The sequence below is a fragment of the Mastigoproctus giganteus genome, chromosome 12, assembly GCF_048544385.1.
Source record: "Mastigoproctus giganteus isolate SK-2022 chromosome 12, ASM4854438v1, whole genome shotgun sequence".
Classification (NCBI taxonomy): domain Eukaryota; kingdom Metazoa; phylum Arthropoda; class Arachnida; order Uropygi; family Thelyphonidae; genus Mastigoproctus; species Mastigoproctus giganteus.
Genome location: NC_143586.1, coordinates 49063505 through 49076371, shown reverse-complemented (window position 1 = coordinate 49076371; position 12867 = coordinate 49063505). Strand labels below are relative to the sequence as shown.

Below are 12867 nucleotides of genomic sequence, written 5' to 3'. Positions count from 1 at the left end.
AAAGAAATTAAAGCTCTTCCCATACAAAATAATGGTGGTACATGAACTGAAAGCAGCTGATCATGAAAAACGAATACGCTGTTGCAGATGGTTTAACTGATTTATTGAAGAGAATACAGCTAATGTGTTGGATGTGACCTTTTTCACCGACAAAGCATGGTTCCATCTCTCGGGTTGTGTTAATTCGCAAAATTCAAGATTGTGGTCATCCGATAATCCTTACACTTTGCACGAAACACCCCTACATGATTTCAAGGTTGGTGTGTGGGTTGCGATTTCCAGATGTCGAATTGTTGGCCCTATTTTCTTTATGAACACAATAAACAGCGAGCGCTATTGTTTGGAGATTCTTCACACCTTCATCGGTCAGATGACAAATGATGAAATCAATTACTCATGGTTTCAACAGGATGGTGCTACTGCCCACAGATCTCACAGATCTATGCAGTTATTAAAGGAATGTTTTGGAGACCGCATTATTTCGACAGACTTGTGGCCCCCACGCTCAACAGATCTAAATCCACCAGACTTTTATCTATGGGGAGCAGCAAAATCTGCAGTGTATCGAGGTTGTCCGCGCACGCTGGATGACTTGAAAGCAGCGATAACAGCATTCATTCAGTCTATTTCAAGCAAGCAACTGATAGCAGTGTTTAGAAACAAAATAAGAAGGATCCAAGCCTGTATTGATGCTAAGGGGGGTCACTTTCAACATTGTTTATAATTGTCATTCATATTCACCTCCTGTATTCTATATTGAAACACGTCTGTTAATAAATATATAAGTGCACATTGACTTTCCGAACACCCTGTAGTTAACTATATCACCTGTGTCAGCTATATCATATCACCTAATAAAACTTGACTAACTATTAGAGGGGATGAATAGGTGATGTGGGAAGTTTGTGTTTTTTAGCTGCTCCTGTATGAGCTTTTTTTTTTTCTTGCATCATTTGCTATTACTAATAAATATGTGAAGTTTGAAATCTGATTCACATGAATGCTATTTACAGCTACACTGAATTTTATTTTAATTGCATTTATAACAAAATTGGACTTTTTAAACTTGGTTAGTCTGAGAAATGATTCCCTTTAGGATCCATTTTTAATTTAGTATTTTTACTTTTATATTTATTTTCATATACCTAATAATGCTGTACACTTTATCTACAAGGAACAAGATAGATAGAACATTTCATATCATCTATTTTATTATATTCTCAGTGTTAGGAATCCAGTAAAACATTTTACAAAGTAAAATTATTTTCATTTTAGCATCCTCATGAACTATATTTTAATTTACAACTCCACAGTTATTGATGTGCATATGTGTGTGCATACCCACACACAGTACAATAATTAAAAGTTACAAGTTTTTAGTGTAAGTTTAGTTCATTTTTTTTACTGAGAAAGGGTTCTAGAGAATTTCGTTATGGAAAAGCAATACATTTGTAACATTAAATCATTATAATGTAATTTACCTTATTTGTTATTTAGTTTATAAATGCTCAGGTCTACTCATATATTGCAGTATTTAAATTATTTTATTTATTATTGTTATTTTTTTTTTATGATCTCGTAGCTATGTGTTGGAGTGTCCCAGCTGTGGAATAATATATACAAGTCGTAAATACTGGTATGGGAACAGAGATCCAAGGGAAACTTCAGTTATAGCAGAACCATGCCATGTGTGGCCTGGTGTAAGTATGTCCATTCATTGCTATATTAAACTCGATGGTACTTTTTCTCTTTTTTCACTTAACTCTAAGAATAAATTTCTTTTTTTTTTCTCTTTTTTTTTCCCCCCCCACACTTGAAGAAAATAAAAAAAGTTAATTAATGGGAATGGTAGCCACCTGGGCCTGATAGCAAGAAATAAACTATTGCCCCTCCCCACAAAAAAAGCAGGGCTACAATTGGGATGGAAAAGAGAAGAAGAGGCTAGGTTATGATGGTGGGGGGGGGAGAGAAAGAGAAGAAAAATTATAAAAACTTAAACTTAGTTGGGTGTTCTTACGATCATGGGCTAGTGAAATTTAAGTGAACCCAGTGAATTATACATAAAACAAATAAATCAATAAGAAATTAAGCTGGAAATGTTTAATTACATGGCTATTCCGTAGAAGTCTTGCAGGATTGAAGGAATTGTTCATCAGAAGGTTACTATTGAAAGATCGGTGGTATCCATTATGCTATATTGTACACATCAGGTTGTGCACTGCACCACTGCAGAGGTGTCGAACTGGTATCCACAGTTTCACAACCTAATGTTTAGCCCATTGCAGCACTGTAGATATCACCCAACCTTTCAACAGTGACCTGTTCCGATGCCCCAAACCCCTACAAATTTCGGCAGAGACCAGTCAGTTTCCTCAAAAAGACCAGCCTCCAAGAATGGTAAAAGTTATTATCGTATGCTTGTGCAATTAATTTTGTAGGTAAAAGTTATGTAATTAAGTCATCCCAGTTTAATTTCTTATTTATTTATGTACAACCCACTGGGTTTCTATAAATTCCATTAGTTTACACTTATGTGGACATCTGACTTCCTTAACTTTCTATAACTTTCCCTTCTCTTCCCAACCCCCTTCCATCCTAGCAGGCATGTTTATCATTTATCCTTTTTCTGGCATTGCCCTTTATGTTTTTTTTTTTTTTTTTTTTATGAGAACCCCAAACACGAGAGGTATTATAACCTATAGTACTTAGTACCGTGCTTGGGTTGGAGGTTGAGAAGACGAAAGAAGATATTTGTTGATATTGGACTTGAACTTCTGTAGATTGTAATTTTCAGGAAATACGTATGAAGGAAGGTTGTTCCAGAAAACGGCAGTTGAATGAATAAATGAGGAAGATGAAAAGTTGGTTCTGTGGGTTTGAAGTTGGACAGTAAATGGATGTTGGCTGGTGGCGGCACGTGTTCGGACTGTTTTGAAAGAGAGAGCGGGAATTATAGAAGCCAATTCAGAAGAACAGTGCCCATGGAAGTATCTGTAGAAGAGGCATGCAGCAGAAACAGTGCGTCTATGAGAAAGCGAGTGGAGAGACTCTGTTAGAGATGAATCATTAATTAACCTAACTGCCCTCTTCTGAATGGAATCAAGAAGCCTGAGAGAGGTTTTGGGGGCCACCCCAGATGTGGGAACAATATTCCATGGCAGGGCGGATTTGCGATTTATACAGAGTGAGCAGCTGTTTGGGAGAAAAGTAACGCCGAGAGCAAAAGAGAAAACCAAGTTTTTTAGATGCAGAGGAAGCAATATTTGTAATGTGCTTGTGCCAAGAGAGATTAGAAGTCAGGGTAATCCCCAAAAGAGATATATCATTTTGCCTAGAAATCGGAGTGTCACTAAAGATAAGCATAGGAGCAGAAGAATCCTTTTTGCGAGATATAAGACAAGATTGAGTTTTAGAAGGGTTGAAATCAACTAAGTTGTCTTTGCCCCACTGGAGAATTACCTGAAGATCGGCATTTAAGGAATTGGCAGCAGATTTTCGAGAACTTGAAGCTGATTGAGCTGGACAAGGTTTCTCAAAATGGAAAGTTGAATGCAATGTGCTATCATCGGCAAAACTATGGATAGGATTTCCAGTCAATGGAAGAAGGTCATTGATATACAAGAGGAAAATAGTGGGGGAAAGAACTGAACCTTGGGGGACACTGGCATTAGTGGAGAAGTTAGAAGACAGAGAGCCATCTACCATCACCCTCAGTGAGCGATCAGAGAGAAAACTGGATAACCAATTACTAAAAACAGTTGGCAAACCATAAGATGGAAGCTTGTTTAGAAGACCTTTATGCCAAACACGATCAAAAGCCTTTGAGATGTCAAGAGCAACTACTTGTGTTTCACCGAACCTTTCCATTGAATTAGTCCATAAATGGGTAACATAAGCCAGAATATCACCAGTGGATTGACACTGACGGAATCCATACTGGCGATCGTTGATCAGACGGAAGGTTTCTAGGTAGTTTAAGAGTTGGCGGTTAATTGATTTCTCCATTACTTTAGAAAGAGTAGAAGTAATTGCAATGGGACGATAATTGGATGGGAGGGATTTGTCACCCTTTTTAGGAACTGGCTGGATATGAGCAAATTTCCAAGCAGAGGGAAAAACACCTTTGGAATAAGAAAGTGAAAAAAGGCGGCAAAGAATAGGAGTAAGTTCAGGAGCACAGGTTTTGAGAACAAGTGGAGAAATACCTTCAGGACCTGGAGCTTTCTTAGCATCAAGATTCATCAAAATCCTTCTGATATCCTTTTGACGGAAGACCACAGGAGGCATTGAATGGAGCGTGTTAGGAATGGTGGGAGGTGTTTTACCAAGATCATTAATACATGAGCTCGAAGAAAAATGGGATGCTAGCAGGTCAGCTTTATCCTTGGCTGAAGTGACAACAGAACCATCTGGTTTGGACAGAGGTGGGAGCAGAGATGGGCAAAAGTTGCGGTCAATAGCTTTGGCAAGAGACCAGAATGCTCGGCTACCATTAGGGCAAGAAGCAAGTTTTCTACTCTTAGCCCGTTCAAACTCTAGTTTGGACTGATTAATAACTGCTTTACAATTGTTGCGAGCTTTGGTGTAGGCAGAAAATGAAACTGAAGAATTAGAAACAAGCCAATTATGATATGCAACGTTCTTCTCTTGGACAGCCTTAGCACATTTATTGGAAAACCAAGGTTTAGATAAAGGACGAGATTTTAAAGTGGAGTGTGGGATAAAGGATTCCATTCCTGCAAGAATAATTTCACTGACACGATCTGAGCAAACGTTGACATCAGAAGTTTTGAAACAGTAATCAGACCAAGGAAAAGAAGAAAAGAAGTCTCGCAGGTCATCCCATTTTGCATTCTTGTAATGCCAAACAATACGAGGTTGGGAATAGCCATGAGATAAAGGTTCCATTGGAGAAGAGACAATCACCAAGTTGTGATCTGAAGTGCCTAAAGGACCTCTCACTTCAACCTTGTACTTAGAAGGGTTGTGTGTGAGAAAAAGATCAAGCGTATTGGCTGTATGATTAGGATTGTCCGGTATTCTTGTAGGTAAATGAACAATCTGTGCTAGGTCATTAGTAATTGCAAAAGCCTCAGCATCTCGACCTGCTGGGTCGGTGTGACTAGAAAACGGAAGCCAGCTGGAGTTGTGAACGTTAAAATCACAAAGGAAAATTACCTCACTGTTAGGAAAGTTGGACTGGAGAAAGTCAAGTTGCAAAGAGAGGAAGTCAAAGAGCTCCAAGTGATTAGTGGAGTTGGGAGAACGGTAGAGACAACAGATGAATTTTACACAATGAGGTAGAGAGATTTTAAGCCAGAGAAGATCAAAGAGAGGAGATTCCAAATTGCCAAGTCTCTGACAGGGAATATCAGAACGCACATATGCACAAGTACCACCTTTGAGTCGAAAGGAATCATACAGCAAATAATTTGGACATCTGAGATGAGCAGTAGTTGAATCAACTGATAACTGAGATTCAGTCAGAAAAAGTACATGGGGTTTGGAAGACTGCAAGTGGAAATGGACATCATTGAGATTAGAATTGAGACCACGTATATTTGTGAAATGAATTAGGAAGTCCTTGGGAGGTTTAGATCTTTTCGCAGATAAGCTTGCTCTATTATTTTGACAATTCATGGTGTATTCAATAGTAAGAAAAAGTGGGTGGGACATGCTGTATGAAGTAATGAAATTTTTGGATATGGCGTACATGTGGTAAGAATATACACAGATCCTTGACATAACGTGGCCTCGACAATGCTCCCCGCATACACACTACTCGGACTCCCTCCAGTCACTATCTGGCAGAGTAGAGGTAGCAAGATTATACACTAGCTGATCCGGAAGCTTCCTGGAGAGTTACCAATAGGTTCAGTCCGGTGTACTAACTAGCGGCCAGCCTGCGAACACCGTTTTAGAGCTGTACCCTCGAAATGTAAGGAATATTGGATCTCGCCACGACATTTATCATAACCTCAAAAATCATCAATCATACTGCATGATGGAAGAGATAGGGAAGGGTTGGCCGGAACTTAGCTCTAGAGACAAAACATGGGTTCCACCACTTCAAGCCTCCAATAAGCAAAGTGGTGGTATTTCACCGGTTGATGAGAGTCATCTACCACCTAATGTCTAAACCTGTCATAATGCTGATCTGAAAGGCTATTGCAATTCTAAACTACAATTATGTAAGATGTATCTTTGTACAGACAGATATTATGTATCTTTGTACAGACCTTCAGCTTTCCTAAAGACTATATAGATATATTTATTTTAACTTTTCTCATCAAGGTGGTGCTATATTGAGGTTTTTATTGGTAAAGCTCTTCCAAGACTTTTTTGGTTCTTCACTCTTAACCTGATGAGTATCTTACATAATTGTAGTTTAGAATTGCAATAGCCTTTCAGATCAGCATTATGACAGGTTTAGACATTATTGAAATGCTGTTTCATAATTTCTTTCATATGCCAGCACCCTTGTGATTCCTGATGAGATGAGGCCACAGAAAACTTATTCCTTCTTTATTCTAATTTTTATCCTTTGTATTTTCAATTTATTTTTGTGGTCGCAGGCAATGATATACAGGAGGCAAAATTAGGTAAGTATGATAAGTAAGTACACAAAATGAGTATATACAGCAGGCTCGATTTCCTGGGATCGGATTAACTGGGACACTTCAAGACTCCAAAGTAATAATTAAAAGTAAAAAAAAACATCCACCAGAAATCATAAAATTCAAGTAATAAATTGAATAGGTATAAAGAGATGTTTTGCAAGTGGCAAATAAGTGACATTATAAGTTGTGATTGGAAGATGAATGTACCTATTATCTCGCAACCCTTGCTGTCATTACACCTGCTGCTTAAAACAAAACAAAAAATGGTAAAAAGAACAAATGTTTAATTTGTTTTAGTGCATCCTGTGGATTGTTGTGTTCCATCACACCGCAAAAGGACAAATCTTGTTTCATTATTTATGTCAGGAGTGTCAAAATTTTTCTTATCGTAAATATTTTTTTGGTTTAGAAATCACGAAAATGAGAGGTAAACACAAAAAGAGTTGTGCTTTCAATTGAACAAAAACTTTAAATTATTCAAAGTTTGAAAATGGTCATCTTTTAAATCTTTAATGTTGGTGACCTAACCATATGTGACATCGTAAAAAATAAAGGGAAGCTATTAGATTTTGGGATCACATCTGATAGTGTTAAAGGCATAACTATCAGAAAAAAAATGATGAAACAGTACATATGAGGACCTCTACAAGACAATGATGTGGTTAAGCCACCAAACAGCAGAACCATATGGCAAAATACTTTTTTGACGAATTAAAATTGCAGGGTGATTGACACCATTTAAATAGAGGCACAGCTTTCATCAGATTGCCATTCAAGGTGAAAAACTAAGTAGTGATGCACTGGCTGCCCAACAATTCACCAGTGAGTTTCAGAAATTTATTGAAACCAATGAACTTGTGCTGGAGCAAGTTTACAATGCCGATGAAACAGGATTGTATTGGAAATGTCTAACTATTGACATTTTGGAAAAACCTGCCTATTGGACACAATTTACGAAGTTTCAGCAGCATGGAAATCATTAAAAAGCATAACCTTAAAGAGGTCTTGGCGTAAAATTTTACTGGGAAAAACTTGTAAAAAATATTGTGAAAATTATTGCAGCCCTTGGTGACCAATGCAAGCATACATTATTACCCATAGGTATGTTTTTATACCAATGCACACATCATATTGGACACGCAAGTAGTGCGTGGTAAGTTTTTCGTTTTTATCTATCACCATATTTTTAGGTACATCTATATATATAAAACGCTTAGGTATGCTGCCAAAATTTTCCAACTGCTAATTGTTGCCAGCACCCGATCATGCGTTCACCTCACATGACCACCACACTGGGCATTTTTTATTAATTTTTACACTAATGTTTTTCGACTGAAGAAAGGCAACCTATGCCTGAAAGCTATCGATGTACGTTTATTTTATCTGTCTTCAATTTTAATAAACCATTCTAAGTTTTAAGAAGTGTAAAAATGGCTGAACAGTGTGTAAGAACTTTGAGAAAATGTAGAAGAAATGTTGATGAAACAGAGGAGAGATCTAATAGACTAAGAGACCGAAATGAGACTACAACTGCAAAGACGGACAGAAAACAATGAAGAAAGAGAAGCAAGATTGGAAATGAGAAGACAGACGAAACGTCGTAGGACTAATCAAAGAGAAGTACCGGATGTGAATAATCAACAAGCTGTAATTAATGTGGAAGAGCATGACAGAGGAAATATGTGTTACAACTGTGAGTATTGCAATACAAGATATTGGGGATGTGAGTTAAACACATCGAATAAATACACTAAATGATATCATGATGGAAAGGTTTCATGATCCACTGTCTGAGACATCTACTCTATTACGAGAGCTGCTTACAGGAGATACACATGAAACAAATAACTACAGAGATCATATAAAAGAGTACAACTCAGCAATGGCATTTGCATCGATGGGCACAAAGATTAAATCACTGCCTGGAAATGGTCCATACTGTTTTAGAATACACGGCCAGCCTTACCATTTGGTCTTACCACTATGTCCAAATGAGGCAAATAAGCCAGGATATGGACAACTTTATATTTTCAATTCTGCTGCAGCAACAACAAAACAACTTGAAAAACAAGCTGAGATTGGACGAGATGCTGTGACGAGTTAACTCATTTGCTGAGTCATATAAACAAATGCATCAGTAACCAAAGCCAATCCAATAATGAATGTGCACATGGCATTTATAGAAGACCTGGGCTTAGATAAGAGACGATATAATGCACCTACATCCAAAACAGAGGTTGCTGCAATATTTGTTGGAGAAGACGGGGAACCACCTGCAAATAGAGACATATGCATATATCCCACAGGTGACTGCTGTAGAATTATATCACCGCTAAACAAGAATGGTGAAGACTGAAGGAGCTAGATTGAACTGTTTATGCCATAATCAGAAAGATGGCGTATGCCACACCAGGTACAACTAGTTGCTGAATATTTTTCGATTTTTTGGATTAACCGGGAAATCAATTATCCAGGATTTTATTTTTGCCATCTATCCCAGAAAATCGAGAATCTACTGTATAAGTACTACTACCAAGTTCTGTCTTTGTAGGAAGTCTCAAGATAGGCTTGTAGATATACCCAATAACAGAAACCACATATATACAGAAAAATCTCATAACATATATATGACGTAAATATATTTCATAATTTTGAATTATTTAATTATAAATTTATTAATATTATTTGTGTCTGATAAAGAATTTTGTCTGAGATACAGTAATGCAGACAGATACAGGCAGGGTTGTTAACAACAGTAAAGACAGTATGCTACTCCAACTGGATCTAGATAAGTTGGGCAAATGGGCTGAGAAGTGGCAACTGAAGTTTAACATTGACAACTGCAAAGTACTGCATATGGGTAGCAATAACCCAAGAGAAACGTACCAACTGTGTGGTACTATACTCAGAGAAGTGGAAAGTGAAAAAGACCTGGGGGTAATTGTGCAGTCAAATACGAAGTTTGCTGAGCAGTGCAGATGGGCTGCCAGGGCAGGTCATGGAATCTTGTCAATAATATATAGGAATTTTGCTACAGGAGGTGATTATCCTGTTGTACAAGGCAATGGTCAGGCCACACCTGGAGTACTGTGTACAGGTCTGGAGGCCTCATTTCAAGAAGGATGTAGAGTTGCTAGAACGAGTACAAAGAAGAGCAACAAGATTGGTGAGGGTGACAAAGGGGTGCTCTTACCAAGAAAGGCTTAAGTTCTGCAAATTGCAGTGCCTGGAGAGTAGGCACCTGCGAGGTGATCTGATTGAGGTGTATAAGGCCTTGAATGGGTTGAGCAAGCTGAATGATGATGGGATTCTTCCTCTTACTCAGATTAAGAACCTGAGGGGGCATAGATTCCAATTGAGGAAAGACAGTTGTAGAATGGATGTGCAGAAGTTTGCCTTTAGCCAGCAGGTGGTTGATTGGTGGAACAGACTTCCATCTTTTGTTGTGGAAGTTGATAGTCTAAATAAATTTAAGGCTGAGCTGGACAGGCATTTGGAACAAATGGATTGGTGAAATAGGAGGAGTTTTTTTGGCTGATGCTGCATAAGCTTGCTTTTTTGCATCGTATACCTCTACTAATGCTAATGCTAATTCCAACATTCTGATTAAAGTTTCCAACTAGAGGGTATTGCCTGGGGTTATTTTTGGTTTGGTCCTTCACTCTCACTTTGGTTACTTAGTTCCCAATTTGATTATTCCATTGTGATTGTTGTCATAGCATAGAACCATAGCCTCTCAATCCATTGTAATAGCAGGATTTTGGAGTTATTTAAATGCTATTTCCCTTGACTTTTTTGTTCACTAAGGACTTGTGATTTCTGATGAGAGAAGGCCTCTGGCAACCTCCCTTTGTTATATGAAATTTTTAAAATTTTGTTTCACTTTATCCCATTTTATTTTTCAAAATTCCAAGAAGACAGAGAGTGATTATAATGGACACTGCTCTTTGTGGACTAATGTTATTTGTGGATTCCCCCAGGCTTCTGTGCTGTGCCCATAGTTGTTTTCTATATTTATTAGTGGTATTGATGAAGGTATAACAGGCCTAATGTCTAAGTTTGAAGATAATACAAGATAATACAAGTTGGCATAGTGGTTAATGAAGGTAAGCTACTACAACGAGCTCTAGAAAAATTAGGCAGATGAGCTAAGAAATGGCTGTTGAAGTTTAACATTGACAAATGCAAGGTACTGGACATGAGTAGCAGTAATCCCAGATGAACATGCCAACCACCAGAAATGTTTCTGTGCTTTTAAAGAAACATATGGAAGTGTGAAAGCCCAGGGCAATTATTTTAAAGGGGAATAACTACTCAGCCTAGTGGAAAATGAAAAAGACTTGGGGGGGGATAATTGTGCAGTGAGATATGAAATTCTCTGAGCAATGCAGACAAGCTTCTCAGACAGCCCATGGAGTTTTGTCAGTGGTATGCAGGAACTCTTCTAGCAGGGATAAGTAGGTCCCATTATACAAGGTAATGGTTAGGCTTCATCTTGAGTACTGCATAGGTCTGAAAGCTCATTTTAGGAAGAATATAGATCTGCAAAATGGGTGCAGAGAAGTTCAGCGAGATTGGTAAAGAGAACAGGGTGTTCTTACCAACAAAGGCTTCAGTTCTGCAAATTGCAACATCTGCAGACCGGGCACCTGTGAGGAGATCTGATGGAAGTGTTTAAGGTCTTGAATGGACTGAATAAACTCAGTGCAAGACAACATTCTTCCTCTTGCTCTGACTACACACACAAGGGGGCGTAAATTCAAATTAAGGAAGGATATTGCAGATAGATGAACTTCCATCTGTTGTTGGAAGTGAATAGTTTGAATTCAAGGGAGAACTGTTTGTTTGTTTGTTATTTGGTTTTTAGGAGCATTAGCAACTAAGGCTATATTGCTCCGGGGATAGGGCTCCTCCGTAGCCAGGTGGGAAGGAGCAGCAGTGCGTAGCATACGCTTCTTGATTAGACTGGGGTTCGAGCCCGTCACCACCAAATACGGAGGATGCGAAAAGGTCAGGGAATGACCACCGCATATCCCGGAGCAATATGGCCTTAGTTGCTAATGCTCCTAAAAACCAAATAACTAGCTCCGGGGATATGCGGTGGTTATTCCCTGACCTTTCCGCATCCACCGTATTTGGTGGTCATTGGCTCAAACCCCGGTCTAATCAAGAAGCGTGTGCTACGCACTGCTGCTCCTGCCCACCTGGCTACGGAGGCACCTAAGGGAGAACTAGACAAATTATTGGAGAGGATGGATAGGTGATGTGGGAAGTTGGCTTTTTTTTTTTTCCGGCTGATGCTTTATAAGCTTTTTTCTTGCATCATTTTCCAAAATGGTAGTGGTATTTTCTCATGTCTGTGTTTCTAAGCTGCAATTGAGTGCTTGCTATTTTGTACTGCAAGTGGTTCTGTTGGGGTCACTCTGTCTTTAGAAGCATACAGCATGGCCATTATTTCTCATTAGTTAAAATAACAATTATCACTCATAATATTATATATTTTTTAAAATTTTCATGAAAAAGATCAGTGAGACTCAAACAGTTGCTTTTGACATTTTTAAGGCTTTTAATCATGTTTGCCATAAAAATGTCCAAACAAGCTTCCATCCTTGCCTTCTGTTTTTGCAATTAGATGTTCAGTTTTCCTCAGACTGCTTATTGTAAATGATGATAGTTGGTTCTCCGTCTTCTAACTTCTCAATAAATTCTGGAGTTACACAAAGTTCTGTTCTTTCCCCCATTTTTTTTTTTTTTTTTTTTTTCTGCTGTATGTTAATGATCTTTTACTGACTGGAAATCCTGTGCATAAGTTTATCAATTATATAACATTACTTTACACCTTCCAGTAGGAAAAATTCTGATTTGCAAAATCAGCTACAAATTCTTAAATATCTACCATCAATTCTCCCTTGGTGATGAAGAAAACCTTGGTTAATTTCAATCCTTCTATGGCTCAGTTGTGTGTTATTTCTTACAAAAGAAAGGCCACTGCCATTTTCATCTTCAACAAATCTCACATTTCTAGAGAAAATCACCTACTTTATTGGGATAACCCAAACCACTAATCTCTCTTGGCATAAGCATATCACAAATATATTTCTTCTTCTGCATTAATGAAACAGTGAAAATAGCTCAATAGCTATTTAGAACATAAAGTACTTTTCCTTCTAAACAGTTACAAACACAGCTACCCACATCTAGAGTTGTGTCCTCAAGACTTCTTTGAAGCTTCTAGACTTCTATCCAA

General features: G+C 38.1%; 1 protein-coding gene across 1 annotated transcript in view; it reads left to right on the top strand.

Moving 5' to 3' along the window:
- The window catches only part of LOC150077030 (zinc finger FYVE domain-containing protein 1-like), a 102057-nt gene that overhangs the window by 60453 nt on the left and 28737 nt on the right, over positions 1–12867 (top strand). The window contains exon 9 of the mRNA XM_090386672.1: positions 1583–1700. Coding sequence (XP_090242798.1) covers positions 1583–1700 — 118 coding nt within the window. The remainder of the gene's footprint in view (positions 1–1582; positions 1701–12867) is intronic.